The 17,120-nt window shown below is 54.8% G+C and overlaps 6 protein-coding genes across 6 annotated transcripts; 4 read left to right on the top strand and 2 right to left on the bottom strand.

The window, feature by feature from the left end:
* Nucleotides 1-1,146: 1,146 nt before the first annotated feature.
* LTR77_006642 (uncharacterized protein) lies at nt 1,147-3,281 on the top strand (the record flags this gene model as incomplete). The annotated part of the gene is made up of 3 exons (XM_064803883.1): nt 1,147-1,416; nt 1,459-3,027; nt 3,075-3,281. 3 exons carry the CDS (start codon nt 1,147-1,149, stop codon nt 3,279-3,281), a joined length of 2,046 nt encoding a protein of 681 aa, XP_064657684.1.
* A 2,722-nt stretch (nt 3,282-6,003) lies between these two features.
* On the top strand, nt 6,004-7,548 carry LTR77_006641 (uncharacterized protein; the record flags this gene model as incomplete). The annotated part of the gene is made up of 2 exons (XM_064803882.1): nt 6,004-6,054; nt 6,112-7,548. 2 exons carry the CDS (start codon nt 6,004-6,006, stop codon nt 7,546-7,548), a joined length of 1,488 nt encoding a protein of 495 aa, XP_064657683.1.
* A 115-nt stretch (nt 7,549-7,663) lies between these two features.
* Nucleotides 7,664-9,127, bottom strand: LTR77_006640 (uncharacterized protein; the record flags this gene model as incomplete). The annotated part of the gene is made up of 6 exons (XM_064803881.1): nt 7,664-7,704; nt 7,753-8,369; nt 8,422-8,428; nt 8,476-8,676; nt 8,727-8,971; nt 9,021-9,127. The coding sequence occupies 6 exons, from the start codon at nt 9,125-9,127 to the stop codon at nt 7,664-7,666; spliced, it is 1,218 nt and encodes a 405-aa protein (XP_064657682.1).
* A 764-nt stretch (nt 9,128-9,891) lies between these two features.
* Nucleotides 9,892-10,751, bottom strand: LTR77_006639 (uncharacterized protein; the record flags this gene model as incomplete). Its single annotated transcript, XM_064803880.1, has 2 exons — nt 9,892-10,384; nt 10,441-10,751. The coding sequence occupies 2 exons, from the start codon at nt 10,749-10,751 to the stop codon at nt 9,892-9,894; spliced, it is 804 nt and encodes a 267-aa protein (XP_064657681.1).
* A 257-nt stretch (nt 10,752-11,008) lies between these two features.
* On the top strand, nt 11,009-13,594 carry LTR77_006638 (uncharacterized protein; the record flags this gene model as incomplete). Its single annotated transcript, XM_064803879.1, has 2 exons — nt 11,009-11,225; nt 11,277-13,594. The coding sequence occupies 2 exons, from the start codon at nt 11,009-11,011 to the stop codon at nt 13,592-13,594; spliced, it is 2,535 nt and encodes an 844-aa protein (XP_064657680.1).
* A 1,612-nt stretch (nt 13,595-15,206) lies between these two features.
* On the top strand, nt 15,207-16,740 carry LTR77_006637 (uncharacterized protein; the record flags this gene model as incomplete). Its single annotated transcript, XM_064803878.1, has 2 exons — nt 15,207-15,686; nt 15,736-16,740. The coding sequence occupies 2 exons, from the start codon at nt 15,207-15,209 to the stop codon at nt 16,738-16,740; spliced, it is 1,485 nt and encodes a 494-aa protein (XP_064657679.1).
* Nucleotides 16,741-17,120: the final 380 nt, after the last annotated feature.

Genomic DNA, 17,120 nt, shown 5'->3' with positions numbered 1-17,120 from the left:
AACACCTCACTCTATTCCACTCGACACTGGACATCTTGAGACGAAAGCTGAAGAGAAGCTCCGACCGGCGACGAAACATCACGCATCCAGCGGACATGTCTGGAGTCGGTAGCATTAGCGGTCTTGTGCCACTACAGCGCCATTCCGGATGCCAGCATCGCAACGATGCCGCATTGGAAGATGGACGACCTAGGAGAGCTCGACTGCGACGACAACTTCATTGCCTGCCCCATCGGCAGAAGAGGGCCCCTACGATGGCGACTCAAGTTCGCTGCCCGACGAGTGCCCATTCTCATGGCATTGATTCCTGCTGATGGCCCCTCCTGCAGAAAAGGGCTTACGTTCGTGAGGGATAAGCGGCAACAAGAACATCATCTTGCCAACGATGTGGCGCTTGGCTCATCTTCCAAAGGCCGTCGAGCCCTCTTCGGCAAGTCCGCATCTGGAAAATTATGTCAGAGGCTCGCTATCAGATAACAGAGGCTTCATGGCGCGCTCTCAAGGTAAAAGCCTGGAATACTGGACTCGTTCTGGCAAGCATGAAGAGAGACTCCACATTGGTAGCTCATCAGATGCATCGCAAACGAGATCGCCGCTCTACAGAGTTCAGGTGATGGCAACGCACCATTGTAGCCCTTGGATTCCCGATGGAGACGACCTGGAGGCAGGCTAAGTGTTCTTCGGGGTCAACGATCCGTACAGAACATGGCCAGCACAACCCTGAAAACAAACCGATGGTTCCATCTCGTTCGGACCGTGTTGGCATTTTGTTCGTGGCGAGGTGCTCGCATGACTGCCTAACACATGGAATGCCACAGAAGCATCTTCTTAAGACATCAATATGTCTGTGAAGGACAAAGCGCCGAAAGCAAAGTTTCACGAACCGGCCATGCACAGTGTCGTGAACGCCGGCAAAATGACGTCAAAATCTCACCTACATTCACGTTCACATGTCGGCGCGGAGCCAATCAGGATCGCAGCTGCAACCTGTAGAACCCAGAATCTTCGCCGACGCAACAATCTTTCCGCTATTCTTTGTGAACACACGAAGCAGATGCCTGTGCACACCAAGGCATCTGCTACACCGCGATCGGTCTTATACAGAGCACCGTCACGCTACATCGTGTGCCGCTACAATCACAAAACATGGATCGCAGGACCACCGACAGCGAATGGCCGATTGGGTATCCCTTCGTCGCCTCGCGCGACTTCACGCTGCCCGCACCAATTCCAAATGTGATCGCTATGCGAAGCGGTGACCACGGCAAGGTGACTTCGAAGGCGAACACCAACGGCAACATCTGCGTGCAGTACCCACAAGACGTTTCGGGCAACCCTGGCCGCGAAGGATGGGTGCCCAGGGATGACATTCGCATCGGCACCTCAGCAAGGATCGGAGAACCTATCCTTATCCAAGTTGACGAGCCAGCGGTCGCGACATTACCTGCCAACCTCTAGATTGACCAGAATGCTTCGGCAGGCCGATCCGGCAAGACGGTGTGCGGCCTCTTGTCTGCGTGGTACGAAGGGCGCGGAGACCTCCCCACCGAGCCGGAGGTCATCACAGATTTGCTTAAGTCGGAGTCAGACATTCGTCAACAAACGAACAAAATAGTGGTTGGCGTAGGTAAGGTGTCAAGTGGGCTTCAGCAGTGCCTGGATCGGCAAGACTTCACCCTGTGGCAGCTGAAGGGGTCTGCGCCAGATGGCGAGCATGATCAGCATGTTGGCATCTACGTCATCGTCCACTGGGACTTCATCGGCCAGCCTGAGCGAGAGCCTGAGCCGTATGCTGGGAGCACTGCTCGCAGCTTCGAGAGCAGATACGGGGAGCACGTGGATGCCAGCAAAGACCCCGAGAAGAAGGGTGTCCATTACAATGCCGCGCGACTGGCACGGAAGCACTGCATCTTCCCAATATCCTACCTCAACGTTGACGATGCCGAGAGCCCGGAAGTCAAGCTTGCAGAGCAAGTATTCATGAGCCTGCTTCAAACCACTTGCAAGGAGGTGCTCAACTTCAAAGCGGACGGCTTCACAGGAGAGACGGAGGAGCAGGACAACAAGATTGGAGCTCCCGATTCAGTCTCAAGGGTCTCGAAGTACTATGTGCAAAAGGCAGATGCCGTCGTCTTGCGCAAATTGGCCGATCAGGTCTTCGAGCGCACAGGTTGGCCAGGAGGATGCGACAGGAGCACGGGCAAGAAGGCCTTTGGATCAAGTGCGGGTCTAAACTGGACGAGCCCTCTGACCGGATTACGAAAAGCGCGGACTATCTGGACGAAAACCAGCATCCCTGGACAATTTGCAAACTTCCGTCGGACTGATCTTGTGACGCGCGTTGCTACAGGTGGAGCCGGCGTCCCCAGTCTCCAGGTGTACCTGAAGCACCATACGCCCACCAATACAGCATGGATTGCCCTGCTTCGACGCGATAAGCCATGGCCTCCAGAAAATTCAAAGATCCACGTCGTCCTCGAGCTTCGCCTGGACGGTAAGCCTCATACTGCTGGTCTCGCGCGGGCTCCAGGTGTCGGTGCTCTATCGGATTGGGCCAACGCTAACCAACTGGGCATGCGTATCGAGTGGCAGAGGGATGACGGTGTCTGGGTACAGCGGCAATTCCAGCTCAGGGACGACAATGAGAAGCTAGCTTATGCACCAAACGGTATGACACAGAACTACAACATCGCGAACGGCTTGAGAGGCTACGTCCTCCAGGAGCAGAGAACACTTTCCACGGAACAGCAAGAATGGATCTGGGACTTCGGGATTGCCAGGGTGAAGGAGGTCTACCTCGACCATCTCGACCAGACGATTCGTGTCCGCGATCTTCCGGGGTCCCGTGTCGTGCCAGGGCCTACTTTCAAGACGATGCAACAGATCGGGCAAGAGCTCGTCGATCTCGGGGCTGGAAGATATGCTAGACCCTCAGATACTCAGTACCCCATCTTTCCAGACGGTCAGCAACGTAGCGCAGGACGTTCTCGTAAGAGCTGTAACGCTTGCTACGCGAACACGGTTCTGGTAAGTCCCCCCCTTTCCCGTCTTTGCCAGATACTGATTCATTGCAGGGCAGGTCAAACACCATGTGTGTGGAAGTCCCAGGGCAGAATACATGTGAGAGATGTCAACGCTACGGCCGACCATGCACATTTGCACACACCCGCGATCTCGAGAACAACCCAGCTTTGCTCCGTGCTCTCACCAACCCCAATGAGGTTCCGTTCACGATCACCAGTGTTGATGGGAACGACAAGATGGAGCGGTTTAGAGCTTGAAGTGTTGATCACGATTGTTCTATGAATCAGGATAGCCCAGCAACGTGCGAGACCAGGAAACACGAGCGCGATGAGATGGCGAGGTGGCGAGATGGTGGGATGGTGGGATGGTGAGATGGTGAGATGGCGAGATGGCATTGGCGTGAGCACGGTTTACGATCTTTCATCGAGAACTTTACTCAAGCATGCGCAGACGGGTGTTTAGGCTGGTTGATATTGAGATACCCATAGTGTCATGCTTTGCAGGAGTGTATCATAGTGACGGCAACATCTTTATAAAAAGCAACCTCTCACAACGTCAAGCTGAATGTATCCTCCGAAGTGTAAGTCCTCCTCATCTCCCTGACTATCTGAACGAAATGCAGACAGCATGCAAGGGGGTGTATAGAAGAAGCATGAAGGATGTACCCCCAGACGTTGCAAAGGAGGACGGTGGCAAGGGCTCGTTTGTTCGCCTAGGCGCAGGTATGTTGGACCCACAGACGTACAGTTCCCTTTTTTCGCGGATGGACGAACTAAAAGTGCAAAGCAATGTCGATCGTGCAACACATGCTACGGTAATGTTATCTTGGTAAGTTGATCCTGCTGTCTTATGATGTTCGCGCTGAGGTGAAACAGGGCAACCCAGCTGGTCAAGACATAATGCCAGAAGATACCAGGATCTAATACGTGCGTAAGCTGTCAGTGCGGCGGCCGCCCCTGCGCGTTCACACATGATAACAGCGAACCTGAGCATCCAGCCGGTTTGCCAGATCCATCACCAAAGTCAGCAAGAACCATCGCATGGAGGTCTTCCGCGGTAAAGAAGAGTTGCGAAGACAGGAATGATGCAGAGCCGGTGTGATGGCTGGGCTAGCTGGCGGATAAGCTAGAGTACAGTACTCACGGCGCTGTAGCTTGCATGAAGTAGTAGAAGGACGCTGTGGGAATATGGCTTGACTTCTGCGAACACTGTCTTGTCTCGTCTCAACAGGAAAGTGTGAAGTCTCGTAATGTACAGTAACCTCAGCTGCAGTACCAGCCAAGATCTTGTGCCGTTCTGAGCACTTCGCAGGCGTTGTTTTCAAGTTCTATGACTCAAATCTTTGATATTGCTGAAGATACATGCCTTCATCGTCGGAAGTTAGTGAAGCGAGCCGCGACGACTAACTGGCCGTGCAGTGGTCGTTGTAGTAGAATTAAAGTACTCCTTTCGTTACACTGGCAGACCTCATTTCAAGCCTGTGGGCATTTAATTACATATATAATTATAATACATTTGTCGTGATACATTATACACAGCTGAGTGGTATGTTTCCCTGTTGTAATCAAAATCAAGCCGATTTCTCTAACACGTGATTTAGGCGCAGCGGAAGTAAGAGTTCTCATGTCCATCTGGTTTCAGTTGCATCGGTACTGACTGTAACCAGGCGCGCCGTAAGTGTACACCTATCGAGTGTTCGACGATCTGATCCTAACGGCAACACAGGGGCTCATAACCCGGAGGGCAATGGATCGAAACCATTCTCAGCTAAAGAAGTTACTGCTTCTCATCCTTTTTGATTGGTTTTTTTTTTTTTTTTGGGCGAATTTCCTTTTGATGAAGAGGTATACTCCCTCATGTAACTTACATGTACCCGTCGTCCTTGGTTGTTTGGACTTTACCATAGATTCTACAGTCATGGTGCTCCTTGTGTATGTTTTAAATCGCTGTGAGATGTGGCTACAGTTGAACCTCTGCGAATCGTCAAATTCTAGCTGTCCAAAATTGCGAATGGTTCCATTCTTGATCGAAGCCGGATCGCCTTGAACCCAGTGCCGATCAGCCAAGATCCAAGAGCCTCACTCGAAACACCCCTGGTCTCCAACCTCAGTTTCAACGTCACACGCACTCGACCCGACAGCAACTCGATAGAACAAACCTGAAGGCATCATTGAACGTCCGGTCAACCAGCATGCCTTCTCAAAACCATCGGCGACGCCGAAGTCGTCCCACTGCCAGCACCCGAGGATGAACATACATATACCTTCTGTAGGACGATGCAACATTCCGTACGAATATGCAGGAACGGGTCAGTACGCGAATGCTACACGTGCTGCTACTGTTACACAAACGTCGTCACGCTTCTATGTCGCGACCGTGATGCTGGGTAGCAAAGAATATATCGCGTGGTCTCTAACAATGGGTAGTCCTGTTCGAGCGACCCTGTCCCGATCGTACATCGCTGTTGTAAGTGTACAGTCAAATCAGACATCTATGTTTCAATCATCCTCTCTCACCGCTTCTCGTCGCGGTCACACATGCTCGTCAATCTCAAGCTTTTCCGTGGTGGCGCTCGAGACGCCTTTCCGTGGACGACTCTGCTCGATCCGCGTCTTGAGAACGAGCGTGCGTTTCCTTATCCTTTCATGACCACTTCTCTGGTCTACACTTGTTGCAAAACCGACCTCAAGAGCCCTTTGGCCACACCGATGCCGACTAAGGCTGCGGCCTTGCGTCTCCGACGTGCTGGGTCAACAAACGCTGCGAAGCGTGAAATTGGGGTACGTATGCTGTCCCGTTCTCGAGACGCCGCATTTGTTCTTCCATCCATCATTCACTATCATTGAAGAGCGCCAGCTGACAATGGAGTGCGCCCAGTTGAACATCCACCACCAAATCTAGGGGACTACCCTCCCCATCCCACAGTCGCTACTGCATACCTCAAATTCACCTCATTCACTCGAGCATAACATAATCCACATGGCAAAGAAGTTCTTCAGCGGATGGGAGATATGGGAGAAGTTGGTCTTCGTTAGTCGCATTCCACACGTTTGGCCTGCCACGTGCAAATGCTAACTTGGGCTGCAGATACTGGCATGCGCAATGGTGGTTACGGTTATTCTGGGAAGTTTGAAACTAATATATGCGCATGGGCGACTCCGCAAGTTCTCCGCCATTGCTGAGCAAGAGCGGGTCGAGCAATCCATGCAGCGTACAATGAGTCAGCGGTCCGCGAGGCCGGAGAGTGAAGTTGTGCCGTTCGGGATACGCGCGATTGAGAGTGGGATCCAGGTGGAAGGTCTTTGGATCTCTCGGGGCAATACACCGGACCCTGGAAGTGAGAACGCTTCGGCGGCGTCTTCGCCAGTTGAGCAATCGCCAGTGAAGACATTCAACGCCGCCGTCGACGGGCAGCAGGCTAGGTCAGCCAAAGCGGACCACATTCTATCACTTCTCAGGCCGGATTTTCGAGAGGACTTGCAATCAAGGAGCAGAACCAGCCATGACGAGGCCTCCGAAGCCATCAGCAAACCGCAGCGCAGCAGATATCCACCGCTCTCTTACGCCAAGTACGAGTATCAACCCTACATTGCTTGTCCGTCTCAGCCTGTCCGGACGCTGGAAGGCCTGGATGCGATTCATAAAGCATCGACTTCCCTCCGTGTGGACGAGTACAATACCAACAGCGACTCCTCGCATCGGTCGAGCGACAGCACGGGCGACATTGACTCCATCTCGGCATATGCTCCTGCACTCTTTACGGGCCAGACGCCATCCGCTCCAAAAATACCGTCCGCAAATGACTTGGATCTGCTCAACAGTCGCAGAGTATTCCAAGCTGCAGAGACTGGACAGCTGACACCTCGAGGACGGCGGCCAGGGCAGAGCGCCAGTGTAGACTTGACAGGATTGCGAGGACCGAACAGACTCTCCACGTCTGTAGAAGGTCGGCCATCCACAAGATCGTCCAGCTCTGACACGGGCACTGCGGCAGCGCTCTCGTCAGCGAAAATAGCAGCTCTGCCGCCGGCGGTGCGCAGGTCAAGCATGCCTGACGTGACGCCCTTTACGGAGTTCTGCAAGCGGACCTCGCAGGACAGAGGGCCTGCGACTCCTCGTGCAAGGAGCAGAGACAGCGCCCTGAGCAGTCAGGCAGTCAGTGAGAGCCCGGTCGACTCCGCTGCCTCCAGCCCTATCATGCTTGCCTCAGCAGGCGCAGCAGAACTGAAGCTACCGCCGCCAAAGCGAACGTCGTTTGTGAAAGGGCCGTCGCAGGTGGTTCGTGGGCATGGCACTGGATTCGAGATCTTGATGCCTGGCACATTGAACCCGCCCATGCCGGGCGATCATCCGATGGAAAGGGAGAGAGCAGCACCGCCGATATCTCTGCAGAACTCATCGCGCGCTCGGTCGAGGAGCGAAGATGGAAAGTCGAAGCTGCAGAAGAAGCGCCAGCCGAGCATGGACTCTTCTTCGAGTCGTTCGACGGCGAGCAGGCGGAGCAGGATCAGTCTGTTTGCCTGAGCGAGGAGATATGGGAGATATAGATCGGCTGTACGATTGTGACGATTATGATGACGATGGACCAGAAGGTCAACGAGTAGCTAGCAATACTAATGACATACAAGCCTCGGTCAGGCTAGATAATACCACGCTTCTCGTCGGGTGTCTTGTAGCAAGCTGTCTTGAGTCAGTCTCGCATCTTGGAGAGTAGTTGACCGAACTCACCCTGATCCTCGTCCTTCCCAGGCATCATAATATCCTTCCTCACCAACGCTCGTATATGGCAGCCAAGTACAAATATCCACATCGCCACCAGGAGTATGGACATGATGCTGGCCACCCACAGAATGCCTTCGCTTTCCAGTTGCTGTCCAATCTTAATCGTGGCGATGGTGAAGCCGACATTTGGAAACACAAGACCCCACCAAATCAAGTGGAAAGACATCTCGCGAATCCCCATCATGACTGAGATGGTTGTGATGCAGAAGAACCAGAATGCAAGCACCCACAAGAAGATGCCTGCGAAGAGGGCCATCGCCTGGAGGTCTTGTACCGCGAATGGTCTGGTAGCGAAGAAGCTTTGGGTCGGCGGGAGAGCCTGGCTCAGACCGATGAGTGCGAGACCCGTAAAGGATGGTGGGCCGACACTGATCATCATGCCGGGACGCAGGTTCGGTGCGGGTAGGCCGTATGCCATCAGGCGCTGGATGTATGCGGCGTACATTAAGAACGCGACCATCCAGCCGAGTCCTTGAAATGAAACGCCAGCAACGATGATGGCCATGCGTTGGGTCGGGTTCTGTTCCGGAGCGATGAGGTTCGCGAGCGTGCCGCCGATCATACTATCCCACTTGTCAGTACGGCTCATAGAAGGGTCATGAGGAGTGGACGGACATTGGAACTGGAGTAGAACATTAGCACGGAGTCAAGAGGTTTGAGAGCACATACATATCGGCAGAATCCACGCTGGAGTCATGCTTTGCACAGTCAAACGGTTTGGGTGGCCAGTGAAGAGGCTCAAATACTGCACGACGGCGCCTGAAAACGCTGCAGCCACGTACAGCCAGAACAGCACCTGCATCGCCACCAAGAACCAATGTCCGCAGTGTGGTCCCCCGTACACTTGCGCACTACCGATCAGGTTGGCCACTGTGTGAGATTAGTATGGGTGCCAGAGAAATGACGAAGGATGAACGTACGTGTGATCAGCACAGTCGGTATAAAGAGCGCCTCGGTAGGATGCACCAGAGACTGAGTGAAGGTGCCCGGATGCAGTATGAAACGTGCGCATATTGTAGCGAGAGCCACAGCAAGAATGACCAGATCGAATATGAAGAAGATCTTGCCGATGGTCTCGAGGCCGGCGAAACGGTGGGGTTGCGATGCGAGCAGCAGACCTATGCCGCCTGTTGAAAGAGGCATCGTGAACTGCGCCCATGTGAAACTGTGGTTTCCCTTAGCTCTTTTCGATCGCTGGACGGGAGGAAGCATACTGCTTGATTCGTAGCCGCATTGTGATCTTCTCCACGGCTTCACACGCCTTATCTTCAAGAACGGCCTCCTCCTTCTGCAATGCCGTGGGCGTGGTGATTGTCTCCATGGCTGGTTGGTGCTTGCTCACCGAGCAGGTCGGAGATGAGTGTGGAAACTGAAGAGCAAGAGTTGAGTGAGGTCGAAGCAATTGAAACGTAAGCTAGACCACTTATGTAATCCAGTAGCGGGTGTCTCAGTGATGAGAAGCCCAAATCAAATGCTTTTCTGAGCAGCCGCAAAAGAAGCGTCACAGTATGTTGGATCTCGTGATTGTTCCAAGCGTTCCATTGATTTGGGTGAGCATGCGAGGTCCCTCAGCTAAGCAGTGACTGATGCTTGGCGAAGCCATCAGCTGAAGCATTAAGTAATAGCCGTCGTACAGAGACCTCGACCTCAAAATTGGCATGTGACGGTAGTATTCTGTTTGATATCGTCGCGTGCTTGACAGCGATCTCGCTGTGTCATCCTAATGGCACGTCGCCCTTGAAACCAGTTGCCACAAGAGCGACTCATCCGAAGTCGGTCGGCGCATTCATTCCTCGCGAGATGGTGCTGGTCGCAACACATGCGGAGGCTGTAATAGTATGGTCGAGGGTGGTCGCTATCGCCATCGTTGCTGGGCAAGATCCACAGCAGCAACGATAGTCTTGCACCCCACTCAAAGGAGAGGATCGTTGGGTCTGCCCGGCTCAGTGAGGATAACAGCGGTGGTCCAAGGACATCTTGCTGGAACTCTGGAGGAGCGCAGGAGGCGTACAAACGCAGACGTCCGCTCTTCGCAGTCGTCGAGGCTTGTTGGAGGCTTCCAGGTCTTGCCTTTCCCGCAACACATCACCTCCATCCGCCTACCCTCCCCTCGTCCCATCGCTCTCTTCTCTCCCTTCTCAAGAAGCTCTGCTTCGAGCCCTCCTTCACTCTCCGGACAAAAGACTCCACCTCCCTCTCGTCCGCCAACCCGCCTTCTTCGAGCCAACTTTCTTCCACCCCTCTGACCAGTAATTCCTGCTCCCCCGCGCCTGCATTCAGTCGCTGATACAGAGCCATTGGGGAGAACTGTGAGAGGGCCTCTTCCGTCTCCTTGACTTTGTTCGAGTGTTGTTGCTCTAGAGCTCGGAGGGCCAGTAGGCGTGATTGTATGGCTGCGCGCCTTTGCGATAAGGTAGATTCGAGATTGCTGAGAGCATCGGTAAGGGCTAAGTTCTGCTGGAGGAGTGGTTGGAGAGTGCTTTGCGCCGCGGGGATGGAGGGGTGGGTTGTGTTGGGGTTTGTGAGGAGTGCCTGTTGGAGGTCGGGAGTGTTGAGGAGGTGGTGGAGGTCGGATGTACTGCCTGACTGTCAGCCTGGTATTCTGATGTTCTAAGCTTCTCCCGTAATACGTACGTCTTCTCCCTAACACTATCTGGTAGCCAGCCAGCTTCTACGGGTGGGATGTCGGGTAACGGCTGGTGTTGCTGCTGCGCATATCGATATTCTCCTCGCTCTTGTTGGTTGTAGTATTGCCGACTCTGCTGATATTGCCCTCCTTGTCCACCATCCAACTCCAGCGGCTCGTTCTGCGGCGGGGGTGGTGGTAGCGGGGGTCCTCGTGCGGGGGTGGAGGACGCCTTCGGCTTGGGCGGTGGTGCAGGCGGAGTCGATGGATAATACGACGACGATGCGGGAGGTGGCGGTGGAGGGGAGGTGTAGGACATGATAGTCCTGTGTGAAGCAAGGTCAATCGTCGTCGTTGGAGGTGGTTGTTAACATTTAAACGCACGGGCCGCAGCAGCAGCCATATTGGTCCACATCAGGCGTCTCTCGTCAACCTCACCTCCTCTAACCTCTGTAAAACACGGCCAGAATCATGGCTCGGCGCAAACTCGAATAGTCATGGACGCCGTACTGACATATCGGCGGGACTCTCCAAAATTGAAATCCACGACCACGGCCCACAACATCGATCAGATCAATGGCCTCCCCGTCGAAACAGCCTGCCCCGGCGAAGAAGGCCGCGGGCTGGGGCTCTCTTCTGTCAGGCGCAGTAGCGGGATTGGAGTCGCGACTTGATACGATACTCGCCAACGAGGAGGGTGGTGATGGGGCCAATGCCACGACCAAACCAACAGCAACCCTCCAACGGACGGAGTCGGCGTCAGGAACCCTTGCTCCCCCGAAGAGGAAAGAGGGTACGAGCTCAAGAGATGCTTCACGTACAAGGCCGAACGATCGTCTTGCAGAACGACTGGCCAAGGCAACAGCAGTCAAGACTCCGGCGGGGAGTGCCGTGCCCAGCAGGACTACGACCCCGGACAATGAGCGGCACAGTATACAGGGGAGGGTGAGCATTGACAGTGGCTCGAGAGCTCTGCCAGAGGTCGTTGAGCCGACGAAAACGCCAGAGACTGAGAAGTCGACAATGCAGGGGCCGGAGGAGCTGGGCAAGGAGGGTGACATTCAGCCAGCTGAGGCCGACACTACACCCGATGCCGTTCCAAGACCTTCAGAAGACAGTTCTCGGCCTTCTACAGATGCTACACGCGATGACGTATCTACCCGTCCTTCTGTGGATGTCTCCAACGGCACGTCCACGGCTCTATCATCCAAGAGTGCAGCTGACTACGAAGCCGACCTTCACGTCTACATGGAGAAGATAGACGCGCTACAGTCGAAGCTCAAATACCTCGCCAGCGCTACTGTCGCTGCTGCTAAAGCTGCCAATGCCTCTCCCGAGACGAGTGCGCCTGAGAAAGAATTGGCCAAAAAGGATGAGCAGATCGCGCTTCTGATGGAGGAGGGCGAGAAGCTGTCAAAGACTGAGCTTCGACACCTGCAGACGATCAAGAAGCTGCGGTCGCAGAGTACGGAGAGTGAGAAGGCGGCAGTCGAGGCGCGGAAGAAGTTCGAGAAGACAGAGTCGGACCTGCGCCAGCGACTACGGAAGGCAGAGCAGGCCGAGCGTGCTGCAAGTGAAAGGAACAAAGTCATCGCAGGGATTGAGAAGGAGGTGGACGAGCTTCGCAAAGACCGGGAGGATGCAGTGGCGTTGGTGAAGTCTCTCAGGGGACAGCTGAAGGAGGCGAAAGAGCGGGCAGAGAAGGCTGAGAGTGAGGTCAAGGAGGCGGCGACTAGTGAGGCTGACCGAGGAAGGATAGCGGCCCTTGAAAACGAGGTGGAGGACGCACAGATTGAGAAGAAGCTTGCCGAAGATCGCGCCGCCGCAGAGATTAAGAGGGTGAAAGAGGATCTCGAAGGCCAGGCGCAGAAGTCCAGCGTGAGGGAGCTGGAGTTGAAGAATGAGATCGGCGGATTGGAGTCTCGACTGGAGGCCATGAGGTCAAGAGCAGAGGATCAAGGGGTTGACGGCAATTCTGGCGAGAGCAATGTGCAGCTGCTCAGGCAGGTTGAGACATTGCAAAGGCAGTATTCATTGGCTAAGGAGAACTGGGAGGCCATTGAGGCGAGTTTGAATGGGAGGGTGGTTGGTTTGGAGAAGGAGAGAGACGAGGTAGGGAGGCGGGAGGCAGAAACAAGGAAGCGGGTGAGGGAGGTTGGCCAGAGGAGTAGGAGCATAGAGGATGATTTGGAGGAGAGGAGCCGTGAGGTGAGGAGGCTGGTGGATGAGATGGGAAGTCAAAAGGAAGCGGCGGCTGCTCTGCAGGCGCGGTTGGTGGACAGTCAGAGGGTGATTGAAGACCTGCAAGCCGAACGGGACAAGCAGAAGAAGGTCTGGGAGGTCGAGCTGCAACAGAAGGTCGAGGAGGAGCGGACGAAGTGGATGCAGGGTCGTGGCATGCAGCTGCGGCATCAATCGCCGGCGACGAACTCTCGGAAGATGTCGACGACTGATGTTAACGCTCTGAACACCTCTCGCCGACCTGGGCATCGCCTCGCTTCTCACGACCTCGCTGCTCTCCATACAGACCCATCTCGACCTAGCAGCCGGCGTAGCCCAGGATTGCCGCCGCCCCGCCCAGGTTCGACACATGTTTCGAGCGGTCGTACGCCTCTTGAGCGCTCCAGCGAAGTATCGCCTTCGTTGAGCAGGCAGGAGAGCACCGTCTCGTTGACTCCAGCTGACATCCCGCCGACGCCCTCATTCGAGATTAACCAGTTCGAGACGGACGCATTCCCGGAAGGCGAGGCGGAAGCACCGCACACCCCTGAAGACGGCCACACGCTTGCTGACCTGCTCAGCACATCTACCGCTCCCGCAGCAGGCCCGAGCGTACAGCTTGTCGAGCGGATGAGCATGCTTGTTCGCCGGCTTGAGAGTGAAAAGGCTAGCTTCAAGGATGAGATTACACATCTGTCTTCACAGAGGGACAGCGCGAGGGACGAGATCGTGACGCTGATGCGGGAGGTAGATGGGAAGCGGAGTGGCGAGGAGAAAGCCGGGAAGCTGGAAGGCGAGATGACGCAGCTCAAGACACGGTATGATGCTTCGCTGGAGATGCTTGGAGAGAGGGAGGAGGAAGTGGAGGAGCTGAGGAGCGATGTCAAGGAACTGAAGCGGCTGTACCGTGAGCTGGCTGAGAGGAAGATGGGTGGGAGCTGAGATATTCCGACGTGGGATGCTGAAGTTTTCGTCCAAATCCAGATTTGATACCGAAAGTTCTCATGCACTGAGAGACTACACATGGCTCATCCAATGCTCTCCGTAGCAAACCATTACTCGTGCGAGCATCCCGAGTCCCGCCAGAGAATGCGTCGTTCTTCCTCCACCGATCCTAGAGACTTGGAGATAAGCGCTCCTCCTTAAGGAAGGTCTTGTCACATCGAATATTGATATGTTGCTCTACCGCTAGGCAGCCTGTCTAGAGGGAGCTTAACTGTTCACACCTAGAGGTAGGGTAGGTCTGGCTTGGTCTGGATGCAAAGAGGTGCTGGCTCGTCGGAGCTCGCCGCCAGCGGAGAAGGTAGCTTGGCGAGATGAGCTTATCACGACTCCATTTCGTTTCGCCCTTCGCGCCCCTCGTTCTTCTGCCTTCTCCGACAACAGCAGATGACGGTACCACAAGGAAGACCGAGAACGTAATTCGATGGACGGATATTGCGGAGGTCTGAATTGAGAATCTTTCTTCCGAGCACAGGCGACGGGGGAGACGTGCGTCAATGTCGCTCAAAGCCAACAGTTTGGGCCATCACTCCGTGGGCGGCCGTCTGTCTCGCCTCTGAGATGATGAGATCTGACAGCTCTCCTCTCGCCAGCCGTGAACTCCGTCCTTGCTCCCTGGTAGGTCCCGACTACTCTCTCAGTACGAAGGATGAATTTATCCAGTTCGCACCGGCGCAACCATGGCCCTCATCCGGCTGCTGAGGGTCAGGCGGATGCCTTCAACAAAATCAAGATCCATTGACTTGTCCTGAAATTCCTCAGTATCCTTTGCACACTTCCGTCGCAGGGCGCTTCCAAAGGCAGCCAGTGTGGGCACCTCTACAAGGAGGCTCGACTACCCCGGCTTGCACAGCGCGATATATGGTTGCTCCCTTGACAGCTGGAGGGGCCCAGCTCAGCGGTCGTGTCATCGGCCGAATTGGCCCTCGAATGCTTGTACTGGAGATGTACGCCTTCCTCTTTGTCGAATGCGGTGCTACGCTGGACCATGGTAGGTCCTCCGCTTCCATATAGCTCTCCAAGGAAGAATCATACTGGGATGCCGAGACCTGTGTTGCAGTGGCCGTCCAGAGTGCAGCTGTCACGGATGCAGGCCTTGAGTGCTTGTGAGCCTGGGTCGCTTGCCCCCATGGCGGTGTTCTCAGGTTCCGGTGAGTCTCTTCCGTCGATCAAGCGAGCAAATGGCTAAAAATGTAGTGACGTCGCAGCGCACACCGGGTAGGACCGCTAGCGCGCTTTTCAATATTGCTCTTACTTCACGTCTACTTCTTTTCTCTTCTACCTCCTCACACACCAAGACACCACGAACTCGACCACATCGAGCTCCAAATGTCTTACCGCGGCAACCGCTCACGATACGATGATGAATACGATGACTACGCCAACTACGACAACCGCAGAACCCATCTAACTTCACGCCACCGAGAACCTGAGCCAGAGTAAATTTCTGGCCAGCCCAGCTTTAATCTATACTGACTTTCTAGATACGTCGTAAGGAGAGACTGGGCCACTGGCAAGTGGCTACTTGTGCCCGGATCTCAACTGAGTCGATATGATGAACCAGCGCCACGACGGCGGTATCGCGACGAGACCCCGCCGCGGCAAGAACGAGCACGCCGCTACCGCGACGAAGAACCAGCACGGCGTTGTCGTGAGGAAACCCCTCCGCGTCGCCAGCGCGACGAAACCCCACCACGCCGTTATCGCGATGATACGCCACCACGGCGACGGCGCTATGAATCTCCACCGCGACAACGGTATCACCAGTCGCCGCCACGGCGTCGCTACGATGAGTCGCCTCCACGGCGATCGCGGTATGAACCCTATGAATCCCCGCCACGGTGGCGGCGCTACGAGTCCCCAAGTAGGCGCCGTGATGAATCCTCGCCGCGTCGTCGACGTGATCAAACGCCAACACGCCGTCGACGTCAAGAATTCCCAATTCCCACCACGGCGTCACCACCAAGAATCACCACGGTCCACGAGGACTGAGTATGTATCTCCTCCGCCTAAATCTGGAATAGAACCCGAGGTAAGTTTGCTATGCAGCCTACGAGTGTCCTCCACTGACCAATCTTTAGGATTCCCCACCAAACTCCGTCCTTGCAGGCATCAACGAGATGATGACCGCAGTCAACCTCAACTCCGGCAAACCCTCCGACGTCCCTACGCCCACAGAGACACAAGCGAACCCTTGGGTGGAATGGGCGAAGACCCTCAACGATTCGTTCGATGATCCGCTCAATAACTCACTAGAGAACGAATCCAATCATGCCTGCTACGGCCACTCAGTCAAGAAGGGCAGCGAACCTCAGAAAATTAGGATGCATTGTGCACCTGACGACGAAGAAATCCTTGGCAAGACGAATCTCGAAGACAGCCGCGGGAATGAATACATCTTGAATGACTTCGGCAGCTTCCCCGTTGGCGATGTACCGGAATGGGCCCTCAAAAAGTGGAACGAATGGCATGGTGATTGGGTGGTCTGTGTCGACTGCAAGCTGTTTGGGCTAAGTTGCAGCCATTGCTACCCGTGCAAGAATTGCAAGGATCATGGACTGCAATGCCGGATCTCCAAGGCCAAGCCATCCGAATACTCAACCAGTTCACCCCACTTCGGCATCAAGGACGAGGAGATGCATGCATACACTGAAAACCTCATCTTATCTATCAATCCGGGTGTACATCTCTATATCTGGTCCTTCGACACCGATCCGGCCAGCCTCGGCAAATGTGGCTGCAACAAATATGGCCGTGCAAGGTCAAAGAATCAACTTCCAGAAGGAAAGGTGGCACTCCCGCAATGCCCCCATAACCCACAAGGCTACTCGACTCGATACCCCTTGTCGACTTCGCTCGTCCAACACTTTCTGATGAAGCGAATGACACCAGAAAAACAGCACGACTACACCGGATGGCTCATGATGGCCAACATATGCTTCGGCCTTGAAGACATCGAACCAGTTGAAGAATATGGCACGCATCAACGCCAGGCACTCATGAACCTGAAGGATTGGGAGAGGAGAGGGAACCCGGGTGACTCCCAGCCTCAAATCTCTCTCTACCCCTTGACGGCTGGCAGCTGAGCTCCTGCTGGTTCCACAATCCTCCACGCCAACAAACGCGCCGGTGCCGAGAGGCCAGTACAATCCTACAGACAGCATGATTTGCACGTTAAACAATCAAACCAGACGACCCAGTGGCAACGAGCTCCGGGGTCAAACTTATCAAGAACAAATCTCGGCGAGTTTACACCGGGCTGCTGGGTGCTCAGGACGAGTCTTCCTCGCGAGAGAACAACATACAGGGCCCGACCTATCCGCCTGATGCGCTTCTCTGCCCAACGAGGCGGAGAAGAGGCATCTTGCGGCAAGGAACAGAATGATGCGCTTGATGCGGGTCAATTCTGCATCGCGTTGTTAGAGTCCTCCCCGCCCTACGTCTATACATACGGGTACATACTACG

The sequence above is a fragment of the Saxophila tyrrhenica genome (genome assembly GCF_035928015.1).
Source record: "Saxophila tyrrhenica strain CCFEE 5935 chromosome Unknown scaffold_10, whole genome shotgun sequence".
In the NCBI taxonomy this organism is placed as follows: Eukaryota; Fungi; Ascomycota; class Dothideomycetes; order Mycosphaerellales; family Extremaceae; genus Saxophila; species Saxophila tyrrhenica.
Note: the sequence above shows the minus strand (reverse complement) of the source record. Positions and strands in the feature narration are given on the sequence as shown.